At 43.8% G+C, this 20311-nt stretch overlaps 1 protein-coding gene across 1 annotated transcript in view; it reads left to right on the top strand.

Annotated features, from left to right (window-relative positions):
• The window catches only part of LOC106808980, a 68384-nt gene that overhangs the window by 18387 nt on the left and 29686 nt on the right, over positions 1 to 20311 (top strand). Inside the window, exons 3-27 of the mRNA XM_014811920.1 lie at positions 4793 to 4883; positions 5213 to 5307; positions 5573 to 5788; positions 6429 to 6539; positions 7231 to 7361; positions 8095 to 8305; positions 8806 to 8948; positions 9363 to 9564; positions 10060 to 10229; positions 10475 to 10646; positions 11454 to 11624; positions 12200 to 12382; positions 12735 to 12917; positions 14049 to 14222; positions 14686 to 14900; positions 15263 to 15334; positions 15683 to 15841; positions 16231 to 16393; positions 16610 to 16801; positions 17191 to 17370; positions 17999 to 18217; positions 18468 to 18668; positions 19103 to 19240; positions 19559 to 19650; positions 19961 to 20023. Of these exons, the coding sequence (XP_014667406.1) occupies positions 4793 to 4883; positions 5213 to 5307; positions 5573 to 5788; positions 6429 to 6539; positions 7231 to 7361; positions 8095 to 8305; positions 8806 to 8948; positions 9363 to 9564; positions 10060 to 10229; positions 10475 to 10646; positions 11454 to 11624; positions 12200 to 12382; positions 12735 to 12917; positions 14049 to 14222; positions 14686 to 14900; positions 15263 to 15334; positions 15683 to 15841; positions 16231 to 16393; positions 16610 to 16801; positions 17191 to 17370; positions 17999 to 18217; positions 18468 to 18668; positions 19103 to 19240; positions 19559 to 19650; positions 19961 to 20023 (3947 nt within the window). The remainder of the gene's footprint in view (positions 1 to 4792; positions 4884 to 5212; positions 5308 to 5572; positions 5789 to 6428; positions 6540 to 7230; positions 7362 to 8094; positions 8306 to 8805; positions 8949 to 9362; positions 9565 to 10059; positions 10230 to 10474; positions 10647 to 11453; positions 11625 to 12199; positions 12383 to 12734; positions 12918 to 14048; positions 14223 to 14685; positions 14901 to 15262; positions 15335 to 15682; positions 15842 to 16230; positions 16394 to 16609; positions 16802 to 17190; positions 17371 to 17998; positions 18218 to 18467; positions 18669 to 19102; positions 19241 to 19558; positions 19651 to 19960; positions 20024 to 20311) is intronic.

The raw sequence follows: 20311 nt of genomic DNA, 5'->3' as shown, positions 1-20311 counted from the left end.
ATCGCATCCATCCATAGCCCATCATCCATCCATCCATCCATCTCATGCCATCCATTCCAGTCATCGCCATTCCATTCCATCTCCATACCAACTCCATGACCATTCCATCTATCCATCCACCATGCCATCCATCCATTCTCATCCATCCATCACACATTCCATGCCCATCATCCATCCATCGCATCCATCCTATCCTCCATCCACCTCCATAACCATCCATCCATCATTCACTCATCCCATCATCCATCCATCCATCCATTCCACCATCCATCCTCCATCCATCCATGCCATCCATGCCATCCACCATCCATCCATCCATTCCATTCCATACCATTCCATCCATGCCCATCATCCATGCCATCCATCCATCGTTCCATGCCATCATCACCAAACCCCACCTCTCTCCTCTCTCTCTCTCTCTCTCATGCCTCGTGCTCTCTCTCTGCTCTCTCGTCCTGCGTCTCTCCTCCTCTCTCTCTCTCTCTCTCTCTCTCTTCTCTCTCTCTCTCTCTCTCTCTCTCTCTCTCTCCTCTCAGTGCTCTGCTCTCTCTCTCTCTCTGCTCTCTCATTCTCTCTGCTCAGTCCTCATCTCTCTCTCTCCACGTTCTCCTACTCTCTCTCTCTCTCTCTCTAATCTCTCTCATCTCTGCTCTCTCTATCTCTCCTCTCTCTTCTCGTATTTCTCTCTCTCTCGTCTCTCACTTCTCTTCTCTTCTCGCCCCAGCCCTACCTCTTTGCTCTTCTCTCATTTTCTCTGCTCCGTCCTTTTCTCTCTCTCTCTATATATAGTATATAGTATAATATATATATATTGTCTATAATATTATGATATAAAAGCACAGGATGCATATACCAAAACCGCCCATTCTCGCAGCATTATCTCAGGACAAGTTTGTGCGCTCGCATAAATATGAGGAGAGAAACTATTCGCCTAGGGCATGCAGTACGTGCACGAAACCAGTTCTTCCTCATTAAGTCCTTGCCAATCGCCATACACTGTATAATAAGTGAAAGTTCGTACGTAGTAGGGCGGAGAAGATACGATCCTAGTGTCTGTAACGAGTACGTACGTAGCGTTGAAGACAGTGAAGATAGTGAGCCTGTGTATATGGTATGTACGATGGCCCTGCAGGACGAACGTATTGTGCAGCGTGGCGTTGATATCAAGGTTATGGGTCTAATGACTCTAATGTTAGGGTTAGAGATAGGTCATGATTAGGATCAATGTAAGTGTTAGGGTTAGGTCATGATTAGGATTAATGTAAGGGTTAGGGATAGCTAGGTTATGATTAGGAATAATGTAAGGGTTAGGATTAGGGTTAGGATAAGGGTTAGGGTTAGGTCATGATTAGGATTAATGTAAGGGTTAGGTTTAGGGTTAGGGTTAGAGTTAGTGTTAGGGTTAGAGTTAGGTCATGATTAGGATAAATGTAAGTGTTAGGGATAGGTCATGATTAGGATTAGTGTAAGGGTTAGGGGTATGTCAGGATTGGAGTTTATGTAAAGGTGAAGGTTAGGTCCTGATAAGGGTTAGAGTTATTATTTATGAAAAAATTGGGCTTAAGCGGTGTTGCAGTTCAGATGAAGGTTATGGTTATGGTTAGGGTTAATGTTGGGGTTAGACCATAAGTATAGTTGTCGTTTAGTTAGTTACTGTTTAGGCTAGAGTGATTAAGTATAGGGACGGTGTTGCGGTTAATTTAACTCAAAGAAACAGTCGGCGACTGCGAGGTTACACAAGACATGGTTGGAGACCATGCATGTGTCTTGACAATAATTGGTCTCGCAGCCGGTCGGGCTATGGTAAGAAGTAAGGTTAGGTGGACCGCTCACAACCAAAATCCCGATGCCCTAATCTCAACCCTAACCAGATGGTGAACAATTAACGTATTAGCTTTGTTAGCCCATCATAGGAAATATCTGCCAATTGTTATGTTAATCACTATATCCTGTGTCAGTGCACGGACCAGGCGACATGGTTATAACTGCTGCAATATTATCAGGAGTGTATCAATACACTCCTGATATTATTATTATTGTGATTGGAGATGCATATTACCATCCTGATATTACACAGGTTGGCCTTGGGCGTGGCAGTGACATTGAGCACGGACCGCAGATGGGGATAACTGGATTCATGGCATGGGTAATAGTTACTATATGGTAACTATATACGTAGTTACCGTATATAGTAACCACTAACCATGCCAGGCAGTATGTGGTTAACTATATAAGCAGGGTCACTATAGCATAGGTAGTGCAGAGACAGAGAAATACACATACGCGACTACTCCCGACAACAGCTATCATTAGCTAAGACAAACATGCATTCTCTGACCATGGTGGAAAAACTGGGCCAGGAGATCTGTCTGTATTCGCACATCGAAAAAAATGGGGAGGGTGCATGGGGGCTCCAGTGTCCGCACTGGGTTTCAAATGTCTATAATAGTGGTGTTTGCATGTCTATTCAGCTGTCAGGCTCACACTACAGGTAAGGTATGTATAGGTACGTCTGGTGCAGGACACGTGTTGAAGGCTCTATGGAAAGAATCTATGCACGCATTCGTCGCAGTAATATTATGCGTGCATCTCTATTTGTGATCGAATTAGAAAAAAACACGTCGGGTTGTTGATTTGTTGATAGTTGCGCTGCGAGTTTTGTTAATACAAAAATAAGGATTTACGTGGAATAATTTAATTTCGAGGTAAATCCAATAGCGAGAGTTAGAGACACTGCACATCGGATGTTGAAACTATCGCTCATCAGTGATCGTATTGGATTCATCTCCAAATTAAATTGATTTCACGCAATGAAATGCAAATCCATATGACGTAATTCCAAGAAATACGAGGTTTATTATGTCCTAGCTGTCGCTCTGTGTAATTAACCGCCTGGCTATATATAGTATAGGCAGATCTACAATTGTGAATCAGCATTTGTGGAAATAGAACCACTGTGTGCCATCTTATCTATGTCGTGTATCGCCCACCCTCTCTCTCTCGGCCTCACTTCAAAGTAAGCAAGTGCTCCTACGTTCACTCCCCCTGACGGGATGGTTGAACTATACGTACGTGGTTGAACGAACCTCGCCTTTTGTGTTTTACGATGAGTAAGCAGTCGTTTGGCATATATTCGACGAGTGGCGAGAGCGGGCAGGATATATGCTGCGTGACCCGGCCAGCCCTCATCCACCCACCCATACACAGCCGCGTTATATTGCACCCAATCCCAATTCCTGTGCTTAGTAGCCCATTTCGACGCTGCATGCTATCTCGTCAGGCGCACACAATAGCACGGCGCATGTAATGCGTGCATGCCCCTCAACTCGCTTTGTAGCGATCTCATGGGTTCATCCCTATACAACTCCGCCTCGCGTATGCGGAGGAAGCGCAGGTATTATATATACTTGTATTTGTTTTTGATTTGGAATATAATTTTATGCGGTTTGTGAAAATTTTAGTGGTTAGTTTGCAAACCTACACATGGTTGGAATAACTTGACAAATCAATCGTACACGATATATATCCAGTGGCGTAGCCAGGATTTTTTTAACGGGGGGGGGGGCAAAAACAGCGAACTGCGCAAAATAGTGGATGACTTAATATTTTAATGGTTCCTCCGCCTCCCTCTCCACACGCTATGCTCCCACATCTCTCAGCTCTGCAATCTTTGTTTTGGGCGCCATGTGAAAAGGCGACACTTGTGTTCGTTGTTCTCTGCTCCCAAGATATGTAACTGTTCAATGGCGGATCCAGAATCACGAGGATGGGGTGAAACACAAGCGGGAGAGGGGGGGTGTATTGGGGTCCTACCCCAGAAAATTTTGAAAATGTAGATCGCAGGAGATGGTATTCGAGGCACTTTGAGTACATGTACAGCCTTCATTCTGACTACGACAATTCTCTTTTTAGTAGAACAATTCTTATTTTTTTTAAATTTTTTTTAAAACTTTTGGATCAACAATGGGGGGCCCCCTTTGCCCCACCCCGCAACTACCCCACTGTATATATCTCATCGCTCCACCACGTACACCTCGCGTCAACGCGCGCGCTTGAAACGTACGGAACGCGGATGACCTAAATTGTAAGATAGATTCGTATAAGCAACGACCCTCACGTACACCCTCACACCTCTCGGGCGTCATATAATATATTCTATTTATATCGGGTAATCGTAAATACTCATTCACATTTCCATACATGATCGTGATAGATAGCATTATGCATCTCTTTTTTAGATGTGTTTAGATAGAATCTCTCATGCCCGCGGTACGCGCTGCTGCATACAGAGTGATTATGAAGCCATTGAAAGAATACGTGATTCGCGTGACATATATATATATGGTTTATAATCTTTGCTCCGACAGTACTGATTAGTTTACCTTCAGGGGTTGACTGGAGTCAGGAGTGAGTCACTTTATTTACAAGTTCGGGCGGGAGCGCGTTGAGATTGCATGGTGATCATTCGGCGAGCGAAGACATGCAAGTACCGGGAGATTGTACCTACAGAGTGACGGAACTGCGGTCAGATCTCCCATTTCCTGTCGATGATGATTATGATGCTGTTTCGCTTGATTACATGCAAAAGTTGGGTCATGTAGCAATTATGCTATATGCGAGCGAAGTGTACGTGTGTGTTTGGTTACGACAGATTTCACCCGCCCTCTGTTTCCTGATTCGCTCTAATCTATCTGGCGGATCTGACAGCGAAGTGAACTCTGCACGCATAAGAAATTAGCGAGTAGCCGTGTTGTCGTAAAGGATTCGCGGAATGTTTGCCGTTTGCTTGCAGAATGGCGTAAGCTAGACGGATATAATTCGGGATGCTACCGATGGTTCCCATCAAAGCAGTCATGGACGAAGGCACGCGATACCTGTCGAAGGTAAGTCGCTAGCGGGTTGCGAGAGATTGATGTAAGTGCCAGTCTAGCTATAGCAGAGGAAGTAAAAGTGAAATGTTGCGCGTCTTTAAATTGTAAACGACACCGACACGCACGCTCGACGATTTAAATTCGTTTGATCTCCATGTTTACACTTGTAGCTTTTTGCTTTTAGCTGTTTCAAAGCGAGAAACGCGCGAAAGAATCGCTTGCGTTTAACTTTACAGTGAGTGGTTTACGCGATTTCATGGTGATCCCTCACTGCACAAGATCACTGTTCTTGACGCGATTACAATGGTTTCTGAGTTTTAATTGTTTGCGTTCACCCGTAGCTACGGCGCTAGTTTAGTGAAAGTAAATCGCTACGAAGAAAACGAGTTTATAAGGACGACACTGGCACCAGGTGACGCCAAAGCATACTGGATAGGTATGTACAGCGGCTGTTACGAACGCCGAATACCGATAATGGCGATATAGTGGCAGCTTTCGATATAAAATTCGATTCCCTCCACCGCATTTTATCGAGCCCGGGTGATTTTACAATGGTCATGTTTCACCATGGTGCTATTGAGCATCTAGAATCGTACGCGCAATCATGTCAGGTATAGTTATTAGTTAATCATGAATGACAACTGCAGGAACCGACATTGTTCGTTCGCGGTCTCGCGTGATATCATCGCTATCTACGTCAGGTCTGACGTCACGAGGTTCATCGGATGAAAACGTTTATCTGTGGACGGACGGGTCAAACCTTACGAAGTATGAGGGATTCTGGACTTACCAGGAGCCAGACAGGACAAGGGGAGAGTGTGTGATTGCTGGGCTCGATAGCAAGTTTTCCTGGGAGCTTGGCACGTGCGAACTTCTGCTCCCGTTCGTTTGTGAACTCTCAGCCTGCATCGTCAAAGGTATAACAATGTGGATTTAGTTTATCCGTACTTAGTACAGTGTATATGTAAATATTGGACTTTGTTCTTGATGGATGACTTAGGCTTACGTTTTAATTGGAAGGATCGGTTATTTTCGGGACGAGGGATAATTAACGGGCACGATCGAGATAGCTATATCTTTTGTGAGTATATGCACAGTTGTACGTGCAATGTGGTTATTCACTATCATTTTTAACGGCCCAATTACCTGGGCTCCAAGGGCGTGTACAGGGGGGGGGGGGCGGTCCAGGGGCCGACCGCCCCCCCCCCTGCTCGCGCAGAAAACGCATCTAAGGAGGTCTAATTTCATAATTTTTTTGGGAGGCCCCCCCAGACCCCACCTTTGCGTGCGTGCTTGCAAGTTTGGGTTACGGTTAGACCACCCCCTGGTACAAATCCTGTACACGCCCCTGGGCTCCCTCACAGTTTTACACACGTATCATCGTATGTCACTATGTGTGCCCGTGTTGTGTATGTCAAACCACCATAAAACAGTGACCTCACAAAGTTTTTGTTGAGTGCTGAGTAGGTGCATGATGTGCATATCTATATTTTGTTTTTAACTCTGTGGTAAACTACCACCACTCTACCGGTACAAGCATTGTTTTACACCACATAGGTTCGTCTTACCACCAGTATCGATGTACCAATGGAAAATGTATCAACAGCGAATGGACTTGTGATGGCAATGACGATTGTGGTGATGGCTCAGATGAAAACAAGTGTGCAGGTAGGAGGGGAGAATCCTTCTTTAATTATTGGGTTATGCTATCAAATCTAAGCGTGCACGGATGTATAGGTGTGCGTGTGTGTGTCACAGGCACTTAGAGCGTTTCAATAAAATATAATGCTAAATAAATACGAAATCTATTTACTACCAAAGTTCTCTACTCTTTTTCACCTATTATTGCCGACAATTTCCTGTAAATGCCGTCCAAATGCTCATCTGCAACACACTGTCATACACTGGCCGCCGCGCACGCTAGCTGCTGCACACTGACACATAAATATATAGAGGCCCTAGTGTGTTGCAGATGAGCATTTGACCGGTATTTACAGGTGATTATAGGTGAAAGATAGTAGAGAAACATTAAGACTTTGGTAGTAAATACATTTCGTGTTTATTTACTTTTTTATTTTTTATTGAGACGTTCCAATTAAGTGCCTGTGGTGTGTGTGAGCGGCTGGAAGTGAACAAGAGATATGTGCAGATATGTGTGGACGTGCGTGGTTGTGTGAGATAGAGAGGGAGAGGAGCAAAGAAGGGAGAGAAAAGAGGGGAGGGGAAGAAAAAGACAGAGAATGAGACGCAAGAGGTGAGGGGAAGTGCACGAGGGTACCTACGTAAAAGGAAACCCGGTACGTCTGTATATATAATCTGCTCAGCTTTCTCTTATTTACTGTGCTTCTGCATGTTTCAGGTCCCTGCAATGACTACATGCTTGGAACATCAGGAGACATTCAGTCCCCTTCCTTCCCTGCTGTCTACCCTTCTCTCAGCAACTGTCAGTGGACCATTGAAGGACCTATTGGCACCAAGATCAGACTTCAGGTTGGGGGCACTGATTCTAATGTGTTGCACTATGTTACCTCATAATTTGTTGTTTGCATATCCAGACAAATCACTTGCTTATTTGCACCAACAGAAAATCGTATACGGGTAATGATCTTATTGTTATTTAAAACTAGATATGACTCTGTATATATCTTATCTTAAAATGTTGTGACAAGTTACACTTTGTTTTTAGGTTTAGTTAATAAATTTTTATATCCACCCACATATACCTATACCCATGCACCACCACACTAACTCTATCTGTAATCTTACTTAGTACATGTACCTTGTTACTCTAGTGGTGTATACTTACAGAGGCTACACTGGATGGCTATTATGAATCTGTGCTACCTATTTATTAGGCCATACTTACTGGTTTGCATACAATTTGTCCTAGTTTTGCTTATGAACATTGAACACGACTTGCAATTTGTTTCTCTCATGTACATGCGGTTTCATTTAGTGTTTAGATTTCCTCTCAGAGTTTCCCCCAGCATTAGTCTTGAATACTCAACTAATGCTCTCACATGTGCAGTTACATTTTGTACTTTTACATTGTTTATTCTAGATTTTTTTCTTAAGATTTTTCCCAAGTTTTAGTATCAAAAATACTAAACAATTGTGATTTGTCTGTTGCACGTGCAGTTTTTACTCTATGGGGTTTCTTAAATTTCCCCCAGTTTAGGTCTCGAATACTAAACAACTGCAATTTTGTCTCTCATGCACATAGTTTGCTAACTTTGACACCGAGGAGAACTTTGATCTGGTCACGATTCTGGCGGGGGGACCCACTGAGTCGCAGAGCTTTGAGATCGGCCGGGTGTCCGGCATGCAGAGGGCCAGCGAGATGACCTTCCTCAGTCCCAACAACTTCATGATCGTCAAGTTCCGTAGCGATGCGGCAGTGCAGAGATCCGGTTTCTCAGCCTCGTGGACAGCAGGTTAATTAGCGTTAATTGATGTTAATTGCAATCGTACAATAGAAGGTTATAATGTGTGACCGTGTAATCTATAATCTTATTGTGCAGGATAATTATGATGGGGCAATGTTGAGCTTATCATTTTAATGTTGTTCTGGGTTGCTTTCAGCTGTTGTGCTCAATAATTCATTCAAGAGTTCAATTAACATAGTAGTTGCTTAGAGCCAAGTAATATTATTGGTCTTTGTTTTTTTGAAAATGTACAATCTGCTGCTTGTTCAGTTCCTTGTGTTTGTGAGTGTAATCATATTTGTTGAGATAATTATGATGAAATATAGGGTAACATGAGTGGTTATGTATTTAACAATGCTCAATATGAATTATTATTCGTACTTGATAATAATCTGTATAATCAAAATGACACCCCTTGTTAAAATTAACCTAAAAAATCTAAATATATGTTCAGCCATTAAGAAAAGAATAAAAACCAGCGCTAAATAATTGTTCGCGGTTTATTATAGGGACATTCCACTGTGAAAGGGCACTGGAAGCGACCAGTGCGCCACAAATTCTGGAATCTTCCAATTACCCAAACAACTACCCCCATGGATTAGAGTGTGTCTACACGGTTACTGCTCCCGTGGGACAGCTCATCACAGTAGAGGTAAGACAATCCTACCAGCCCACCTAATAGTCATCCACATCATGGAAGGAACTCACAGACCCCTGCTGAGAAACATGAACATTGTTGCTGTCTTGGTTGCCCTCGAATATTTCAACCACGTTGTATATTGTTCCACGCACTTGGCCTATTTGTTTGAGCGAGATAACCGTATCCTCCCTTGGATAATGCTGCTAGGTCGGTTAGCTAGGCTATACAAGTTTTTACGTTTCTTCACGTGTGCACGCAAAATAGTTGCTTTTTTCGGCAGTTCAATACCAGTGATTATCTTTTAGATAATTCTTATTGCATCAGTGATTGGATAGATTTGATTCTCAATCTTTCCAGATAGATTAGTAAATAGAGCAGAACCAAATAGAATGCTAAAATATTCTTGTGTAAACTTTGAACCACTAGCTGCAAGAACTGGCTCTCGCTCCTAACGACTATCTGCGCATACGCGACGGTGGCGACGCCTATGGAGTGTCGCTCGCGGAGCTTCGTGGTCACATGACAGGCAGTCAGAAGTTTGTCATCTCGAGCGGGAACCAGCTGTATCTCTTCTTCTCCACGGATGGCATGGGCAACGACCGAGGCTTCCGGCTCTCCTACAAGACCGGTAACTGTCCTGTCGTGCACGATGTTACCAGATGCTACACCCATGGTGACTCCTACCCCCGTACCACAGCTCACCCCGCACTGTGCTTGTCACTTTTCCTCTGTTATTTCCCTTGCAGCTGACCTTTCCCTCTTAATTTTCTTCTTTTTCCTTCTCCTCCTCCTCCTACTCCCCCTCCTCCTCCTTGTTCTATGTAGCATGAAGCAAGCGAATTGCTGAAGCAGATTGCTATGAAAGTGTAGGAATTAGAATACGACTAAACTACGTGGAACAAGACAATGAATAAACATAGTTAATAACTCTCTTGATGCCACCAAAGAGATCATGTGACGATTTGGGTTTGATCATAGATAAAATCATTGATTAAAGCATAGATTGTTAATTCTGTGATGAGGTTGTAACTCCATAGGGGGATGTTGAATAACCCAGGACAGTTATGCGTAATCCTGCATGTGTCTTGGGATGATATTAATGTGAGGGGTGTGATTGCTTCAGGTTGCGACAACACTATAGTAGCGTCATCTGGAAACCTGTTCTCCCCCGTGTATGGAGTGAAGAGCTATCCGACAGGCGTGGACTGCTACTGGACAGTGCAGAGCCCAGATGGACGACCGATTAGTTTGTTCTTCGAGAATTTCAACTTGCAACAGGGCGACTACTTGCAGGTGAGTGTGTGTGCACCGTTAGGGGTAGAGGTTGGGATAGCGTTAGAAATTAGAGGTTACAGTTAGGGTTTTGTTTGATTTTTGGTATGCCTGTCATGTAATTATCCCTTCCATTTATTGCTCTACAATGGCATATGTTTGTTTTTACTGTCCTTCTGCTTCATTTTCTGTTCTTTACAAATATTTGTGGACACCCAAGGAGCATATAGAGTGTTGCTAGGAAACCATTTTATTGTGCATTGCAGATATATGACTCTCTAGACAAGTCGGGGCAGCCACTGTTTCCTGAGGATACCAGTGGTTATAGTGGAGCAAACGTACCAGCTCCCATCCGAAGTAGTGGAGGTGCCATGTACCTGCACTTCCACAGCAATGCTGTACGCTCCCAGATAGGCTACAATGCCAACTTCTCTGTCGGTGAGGAAACGTATATATTAACATTTTTTAATGCCATACACGGACATGTATGTTTCATTACACAATTAAAAGATTTCCAAGATTAGATACTAAATGAAATTTAATTCAATGTTATGATCAACTCACTGGATATGTGGCTGGGGCCATGTGAGTCAATTGTTCAATTTACGTTATATCATATTGTATTATATATTATGTACTATATTATATCATATTGCATTATGCCATATTGTATTATATTATACATTTTATTATTTTATATATTTATATATTATTGCATTATATATTAGTGTTTTAGCATTATATTACAGTATATATATATATATATATATATATATATATATATAATTCAGGGGTACGAAATTAACTTTTGAAGCAAGGAAGTCGCACACGGACTCCCTACCCCTAAAAAAGAGCGAGTCGCGCAGCAAAAGAGGAGTCCTGCAGTCTGAGGTCAAAATTTTAAAGATATTTAAACAATAACCGCATGTGGCTTAATTTTTAAGATTCATGCAGTTCACGTCTGCCAAATTTTCTTTGGACATTAAGCTGACAAAATACGGTAAATTCTGCGAGGCGTGCTTGCGGAACGAACTAGTTAGTATGGCAGAATATGTCAGGAGATCACACGGACTCCTGCATATGGTCACATCAGGGCAGTCCGACAGGTAAATCAGGATATTTGACTTCCGGACTCTTTTCCACCGTAATCTTTGCAACCTCGTATATCATATTATATATAATCATGATTACAACAATATTATATTACGTGTTTCTCTGTCATGATTGTGTACGCGCCTGCGATAGGTCCGAACTATGCTGATCCAGGGAGCATCTCGCGCGTAGCACACTACACAGTCTGTCTTCCGCTCAGCCTCTTAAGCCTGAATCTTCTTCTTGACGGAGAGACAGAAGGTGAGAAATGGATGCCAGGATGGCGGCCACTGAAGCAGACCCAAGACGCCCGCAGTGCGCAGCCGTCCAGGTGCCCGAACAACACACACACACACACAACACCACACCACCGCACACACACACACACACACACACCACACTCTACACACACACACACACAGCACACACACACACACACCACCACACACACACAGGTACTCCATGTCCGAGACACTCATCCGTTTGTTATTGCGAGAGATGTTACGTGGACATCCTTGCAAACACGTGCTTTATAAATGTGATACACGTCCACTGGAGTTTCATGTCAAACTCCACATTTCCCTGATCATGGGAAGCAGGAGGAACTGCTTCATATACACTCAGATCCCTACATAAGGGTCATTCAAGGGAAACACCAAAAGTATTCTTTATAGACAGATGTCTGCTCATGTATCTAGAGATGGCTTCATTTTATAACTGCTACTCAAGTGAAACACCAGAAGTGTTATTTTTATGCACGAGTTTGCTCTGTAGAGGTGTGTTCACTGCCACTGAAAGCAAATATGCAGCGTGATTTTTTAAGGCAGGCGTTCATTCCGTAGAGATGTTTGCTAACGCGGGTTTAACTTTCGTTCGGACCGTCTGGTCCGTGCTTGCAGCGGTGTACTGCGGACCGGTGCAACAGATACACAATGGCTATGTTGCGGTCGCTGACAAGGTGACGTACGGTGCGACGGCACTCTACCAGTGCTACCAGGGCTTCTATCTCGACTCCGGCGAGCGCTACGTGCAGACACACTGCCAGGAGGACGGAACGTGGGAAGCCCCACCTCGCTGCATAGGTAGGTTTTTTCTCATTCTGCTTCTTCTTAATAACGCGCTGAGGTCATGAATGTTGACTGCAGCTCTGCGAGAGTATAGGCAACTGTAGCATCGCCGTCGTCATCGTCATCAGCAGCAGCAACAACAATAGTAGCACCATAGTAGCAGAAGCAGCAGCACTACAAGCAACAGCAGTAGTAGCAGCAGCTGCAGCAGCAGTAGGAGCAGGAGTAGCAGCAGCAACAACAACAGCAGCAGTAGCAGTAGTAGCAGCAGCAGCAGCAGCAGCAGCAGCAGCAGTACCAGCAGCAGCAGCAGTAGTAGCAGTAGCAGCATTTGATCTCAGCTAACCCTCGTGTTTTTCTCACACAGGTCGTGGTTGTCACCCACTCGCTATATTCACCGAGGGTACTTCACGGCTAGCCAGTGGTAACGGCACTGACTATGGCTCAGTAGTTGTCTACGACTGTCCGCTAGGACATTTCATCATCGGCCGGTCTTCCCTCATGTGTCAGGACAACGGACAATGGACTGGTGAACCTCCAGTGTGCGCACGTAAGTTATCGTGTAGCTCTAGTTACTATAGGCTTCAGTTACTATGTAGTACAGCAAATTGAAAGAACTAGTTCAACTGTAATCAATGGCAGTGGGACCATTGTCAGTAACATAAATTATGAATATTTTTGACAGCACTTCACTTGCAAGCCATTCAAGTTTTGCAATTTTAGACTCATGTCGTAATTATTGATGATGTTTCTGACGACGGGCCCCTAATGTTTTTGTCGCGTGTGTTGAGCTAATCTGTTACTATATATGTTGGCGTGTACGTGGTAATGTGAAGGTGTGGCGAGCTTGCAATTTCATGAAGACTGCTGTAGGTTGCTGCTCAGTTATGCAGACTCAGCCGTGGGGATCGTCATAGTCAGCCAAATAGAAATGTGTTGATATAACTTGTTGTTAATTATGGTTTATATTTATAGCGCATACCCACAATCCCTTATCTGTAATTCCGAAATACGAAAAGCTCTGAAAACCGAAAGACTTTTTTATGAAATGTCATTTATGTGCACAGCATGGAAAATAAACTAATAATATTTTAATTTATAGTCTTTATTTATCCTACTCACTGTGAAGATTAATGAGGTTTGCTGCATAATGCTCATGCTCCGTTTACTCATTGGGCGCTGCAGAGATGCCAACCACTACGATTTATCCATATTTTATACGAATTTCTATTCCTTTTACACCACTACGACCATTTTGTATCAAACTACGAATTTCACTGTGGTCGAAAAAAAAAATTGTCATTTTTTTGTCGATTTATTGTCATTTTTGACCCTCAGAATGCAGGAAATTGCATCTCAGAATCAAAAAATTTTCCGGGGGGCATGCCGGACCCCCCTAGCAAACTCGGGTCACTACGTGACCCTCGAACTACTAATTTGATGGCCAGAAACTACAGATTGCTTCAAATATGTGTTGACATCTCTGACGCTGCATCAGATTACTGCCTGCTACTGTAATATGCAGTACTGTATCGCACTACCGTTCTGAAATCTGAAAAATTCTGACCCATCTGAGGTTTCGGATAAAAGATTATAAGCCTGTATATTTGTAAGTACCACAAAAATTCTCCGTAAATTATTTCACGTGTTTGCTTTCTAATTTATTGTGCCTTGGTTTTAGGAAAGATATGCGGCTCACCCCGTGAGATCAAGAATGGCTTCCTTGCCTCATATGGACAGCTGGTCTACGGTGACAGCGTGCGTGTGTTCTGTTACCCTGGTTACCAGCTGATTGGGAACCAGTCGATCAGCTGCATGTCTGACCAGAGCCTGTCTGAACAGCCAACCTGCATAGGTGTGTGACTGTGTGCAAAGATTACGCGAAAACTGTTCTGTTTACTTACACTGAGATGCGTGGTAACGAGAGCTGATGCTTGTTTGATAATTAGATAATCACTGTTCTGTTTCTTATTAGTTTGACCCCGTGCAATGTTAGTGTTTCAATCCTGATTGACCCCATGTGAGTTCTGTTGTCCTAATCCTCATTAAACCGATGTGCACCCAATGTCTTAATCCTAATATTAACACTTTGTGATAACAATCTCTCCCAATACTCATAAATATTTTCGTATCCTTCTTTAATGCTCTGTGTTCAAGTGCTTCCTCAATACTCTGACTAAATAATCTTTTTTAATATTGACTAAATGAACTACATCTGTTGATAACGATCTCTCAATACTCAGTTTTAAATACTTAATACTTAAGCCCTAATACGTGCTGGTCAGTTGTTAAGTTTCTTCGTCGGCGTTTCGTTACAGACGTGAACGAATGTGTGGATGGCAGCACGGAGTGTGTTCCATCGGAGACAGTCTGCATGAACACCGAGGGGTCGTACTACTGCACGTGTCGCGATGGCTTCACACACCGTGGGCAGTGTGAGCGCGGGCCCGTGCCACTGGGCATCGGCAGCAACACGACACTGGCAGACGAACGCATAAGCGTGTCGGGAGAGGAGCCATTCTATCCGAAGCAGGTGAGTTGACTATGTAGTTCACTGTGTCGGGTTACCATGGTTACCCTGGTAGTTACAGTGTGGCTACTATATAGAGTGATGCTGAGGTTACGTTGGATTTACTGAGCAGTGTCTGTGGGATGGCTATGGGGTATGATTCTTAGATTAGTTAAGCCCAATAATGTTCATTTCTGCCAAATTATACTGCAGCTAACATGGTTTTTGATGCCGACAAGTTGTACGAGCTGAACATAGTACAACAATGCATATTAGCACATCTTCATGATAATAACATTGAGGTTATGACCTATAAGTGAAATGTGCGTCCTTTCTGTGACACACCTCGTACTTCCTCACGTTTGCATTTTCCTTACACATTGCAGGCTGTGAGGTTGAACAGTGATCTCGCTGGTTGGTGCAGCATTCTACACCCAGGTGTTCCTAATTGGGTTATGGTAAGAATCAACAGCACTACTTACTTCCCGCAAAGTTTTCATTCATAATAAATTCGTAAATAAATCTAATCATTTATTACGTGATGTATAATTGACTTCGATGCTGTCAATTACATCTGTTTGCGTTCGTCATAGAAACGAAATAAAGCCGATAAAGCTGAAGCCGATAACTCTTTCTGAAATACGCAGTCATGAGCATGATTACTGATGTTAGTGTTACGCCTAGTTCATGTGCTCTCGATACTATCGTTCCATCTCTGTACTTCACATAAGCGGCTGGACTGAGACCACCACGGAGGGGTCGTGCGTTTGAGTCGTTAGTGTGAAGGTGTCTCGCCTGGGTTTCAGGTGGACCTGGGAGCTCCGACGCTGGTGCGGCGCATACAGCTGCAGCCGGTTGACAGACTGGATGGCACGCGTGCGTACGTGCGCAGCTTCCATCTACGCTACAGCGACGACGTCTACGCACAGCCTGAGCCGCGACCTCTCACCGACCCCGAGGGAAACGTATGTACACACGGGGGGGGGGGGGGAAGAAGAAGTCGGAGTCCGGCGTGTGTAGGGGAGGGTGACGCACATGTATGGGATGGGGGTGAGCGCATGCGTGAGAGGTGGGGCGAGCCTGCATGCATGGGGAGCAGGGAGACTTTAGCGTGAATGGGAAATGCAAATTCATTTTAAAAATGACCTTGCATTACGCTAGTTATAGAAATGAATTCGGAAGACCAGAATTAATTTGGATTTTTTTTTAAATTTTGCAGCCAATGAAAGCTAATGAGTTGATCATTTCTGTCGATCTTGAATGCATGCCATAGCACTCTTAATGTCCATTATTGTTTAGATAGGCTTCTTTCCATCACATTGCCTGCTAACGCAGTGATGTCACTACTGTTTAGGTGTACGTGATGGAAGGCATCACACCACAGAAGCCTGAGAGTAGGATCGTAGTGCTGCCGATTCCCGTGAGAGCACGTCATATTTGGATCGTCATAGAAGAATTCCAGGGCTTCCCTTGCATGCGGATGGAAATCTACGGCTGCAGAGAGATTTCATGTAGAGGTATGTGCAGACAATGTTTGTGGTGTTGTTAGAACATACGTGATGGCATTCACTTGCCACGCGTCATTTCTCGTCTTCTATGAGCCACGTTGAGTCAGATTAATGATCGTTATTCTTCAAGGTCGATAACTAACTCGCAGTTCTTTTACGTAAATCTGTTAAAAGTAAGAACTAGTATCTAAAGTGCTGCTTTCCCGTCCTCTTTCCCGATGACAGATGTAGATGAGTGTCAGCTAGGCACGGCCGGCTGCAGTGACAGGTGTCATAACATACCTGGGTCAGTGCAGTGCTCGTGTGACGCAGGTCGTGTGCTCTACAGCGGCAATGGCATCAGCGGCTTCCGGCTACCGCCCGGGGAAACCGGACATAAAGCGGGCGACACCTACCGCTTCAACAAGACCTGCGTTCGTAAGTGTATAATTATTTATTTGTACTTTTTATAGTATATATCTCTAGTTACAGCTGTTAGGGAGTTACAGCAGAACACGTGTGCCGATGTGTAATACATCATTTATCATGCTCGTTTTATATATCAATGAATATAAGTGATATAATCAAAAATGTACACAGTGCATGCACTGTATAGCAGTGTTGAAATATGTGGATTGACATATACACGCTTGCATGACATGTTTCTGAATCTCTTATGTTAGTATATAGGCGTCGAAAGTGGTTTCTATTGTCACATAATGAGAAGCCATAACTGACTGCAAGAACATAGCTATGTTACCTATATAAGCGACGTGTGATTACATATGCATTTATGCTAACGATCATCGCAATGTTCTGTGTTGCAGCCGTGGAGTGTCCTCGTTTGGAGAGTCCGCTGAACGGTCAGTTGTTGACCACACTTCCACACTTCTACTACGAGCATGTCGTAGCGTTTAAGTGCAACTTTGGATATGAGATGAAAGGATCTAGCCGTCTGCGCTGTCTCGCCACGGGGCTGTGGGATGAAGCGCCACCTACCTGCCAGCGTAAGAAACTCGGAATATCATAGAAACTAAAACTTGTTTATAAGGACGATCGCATAATATAACTCACTGGAATATCGTCCAAATTATTATTTACATTCTGTATTAACTATCCGGACGGTATCGTCACAGTATTCAGATATTTACATTGCGTTACAAAACAGGGATGGGAGAATGTGAACCGGCACTATAGCACCCTACTAGATCTATGCAACGGGGGTGTGCAAGTTATTCACAGTAGTGGGCTACTTAACCAGAAAGCCATATCCGGAAGATACAGAAACCATAAAATATATCCATGCATACCATAAAGTACATGTTGACGGTCCATCAAAGAACTCATGTTGGACATCATGTCTGTATTTACACGTATATATAACACCATTCCCCATCTTCATCTTCATCCTCATCCTCGCCCTTAAGCTTACACCCATTTTCATCCAGATCATCCTCATCCTCATTCTCATCCTCATCCTCAATCTCATCCCCATTATATTTCTGATCCTGATCACCTCCTCATCCTCATCTTCATCCTCATTGTCTTTCTGATCCTCATCCTCAATATGCGTTTGCATAACAGCGTCATGTCTACTTGGCCTCCGCTCCCACGACCTTGACCTTGCTGTTGCAGCGATCTCGTGTCAGGGCTTTATCAGCGTGCGTGAGCTCGGCGTGATGATCGAGCCGGAGGGAGAGCCGCTCAGCCTGTACGACAACGTGACGATCACGTGCACGAACCCGCAGCGCCGCAGCCCAGGCACGGCGTTCAGCGGCCACCGCGAGTGCGTCTACGAGCCGCAGCCGCAGACGCCGCTCTTCTGGCTCGCCGGCTTCCCGCCGCAGTGCCCACGTACGTTCAAGCGCGCTCGACGTTTCCTTAGTACATTGCTAACTTTATAGGTTAATGCTTGGTAGTTTTGACGTAGCTTACTTGGCATGTAGGTTCACGCTCACCAGACGTTTCCTCGGTTCATTGCTAACTTTATAGGTTAATGCTTGCTAGTTTTTATGTAGCTTACTTGGCATATAACTGGCGTGTGATCAAACAGTCAAAAACTGTAATAACCTCGCTTAATGCTGACCCGTATTTCCTGATATAGTGATTGACTGTGGGACGCCGCAGCCCTCCCCTGGCGCCATCTACACGTTTCCGTCGAGCGGTCAGGAGACAACTGTGGCATCGACGTTCCGCTTCACCTGCCCGCAGCCGTACAACGTGGCCGGACAGAGCAGCTTGGGAACCGACTCCGTCCAGTGTGGCCAGAGTGGGGTTTGGGAATTCGGCAGTCTCCGCTGTGAAGGTAGACTAACCCGTCAATCTTGGAATGTCGTCGGATGTAATTTTTAAATGAAAAAAAAAGTTTAATGTTGAGGTTGATATGAAATGTTTGCAAAGAGCGGCAGTTTCGACACCCGATCTGCTGTCTACATCAGGCTGTTCTGATTGTATGCTTGCGCTGTCACCAGATGGCAGTAGGGAACCTGTAGGTTATCTGTGAAATTCTGTCATCTATAATACAGAGTTATAATTAATATATCAACTACGTCAGTGTTTTTGATATTTGTCGACTGATAGATGAATATTTATATATTTATTGAGTACTATTTTTATGATGACATTTACTTACAGATATATACAGACGCACACACAACACTTGGCAGGCATGTAATTACATTAGGTGCCTTCTCTTCTTTTTGGCTGATATACTAATGCTGGGTTTTTTTGCTGATTCAGGACCATCATGTGTAGATCCAGGGCACCCACCAGGGGGCGTTCAGATAGCGTCGACGTACGAGGAGGGGGCTGATGTAGAGTTTGAATGCAGGAAGCCCGGTTACACAGCGTTGCCACAGCGAGCTCGTTGCATGCAGAGTAAGTCAGCGAATCTCATCGTTCCTTTCATCTCAAACACGGCTAGCAGCTTAGATACTTGAATAATCCATCGAGAACATTTATTTGGGGGAAAAGCTGTGGAATTGGAGGAGTTTGAATGAATCTGTGGGGAATGACGATCTCATTTGAAGGAATCGCTGGAATATTTGCGATTTAGCATGACTGTCGAACATGTGAGTGACACTGGCTGATCGTTCTTGTAATTATAATATTAGGCTTTTTGCCCTATCACCTCTTTTTTCTATTTCTTACTATCCTAGGATGATTTGTAATGTGATTTACTATGGCTGCTTGTAGGGATGGTTTGCCCGATGTTACGGGATATTATAGACGATGTCCCCAGCGGTCAGATCATTGGCTCTAGTTACTTTGAACCTTACAATCCTATGGTGAGTATAGTAATAGCCTCGCAGTTATTTGAGCAGATTTGACTCTAAATGGTGAATCCCCGAAACTTATCTATATCGCGTATCCATATCGTATTGTACTTGAGCACTTTGTACGGAGGTTTACCCCGAGATCGAGTTCTGATGTTTCTTATGTTTCACCTTCAAAGAAAATCTATTCAATTGAAAAGGTTGGAAATCGTTAATACATAATCTCATTTTGGTGGATATCAAAACACATCGTAAAACAAACAACCCCTCTTTGTGCACGTAAGAGATCAACTAATCAGTTTACTGTCTCTGTAAATTACAGGAAGTGGGATTGGACAGCTTCACGGGATGGTGTGCGAACGAACGTGGAAATCCATTCGTAATGGTGAGTGTAGCAGATTATACCTCATCCTACCTGTGTAGCCATCGACCAACAACATGCGCTATGAACAGCCACATACAAGTAGAACTATAGATTGCCAAGACAAGCACATACTATTAGTTGTGTCAACATGAACTCTGCATGATGTAGAACTATGGGGGACGATTAGCTCTTGAATGTACGGGCTAGTTACATAGTTTTTACTGTCTTTATCATTATTCTATACTGTGATATATATATGCTACTGTATGGCTTTAACAACGAATAACAATCAAACATGAGGCACTTTCT

The sequence above is a fragment of the Priapulus caudatus genome, unplaced genomic scaffold (genome assembly GCF_000485595.1).
Source record: "Priapulus caudatus unplaced genomic scaffold, Priapulus_caudatus-5.0.1 Scaffold14, whole genome shotgun sequence".
Taxonomy (NCBI): domain Eukaryota; kingdom Metazoa; phylum Priapulida; class Priapulimorpha; order Priapulimorphida; family Priapulidae; genus Priapulus; species Priapulus caudatus.
The sequence above is the reverse complement of the archived record's forward strand: the minus strand, read 5'-3'. Positions and strand labels throughout refer to the sequence as shown.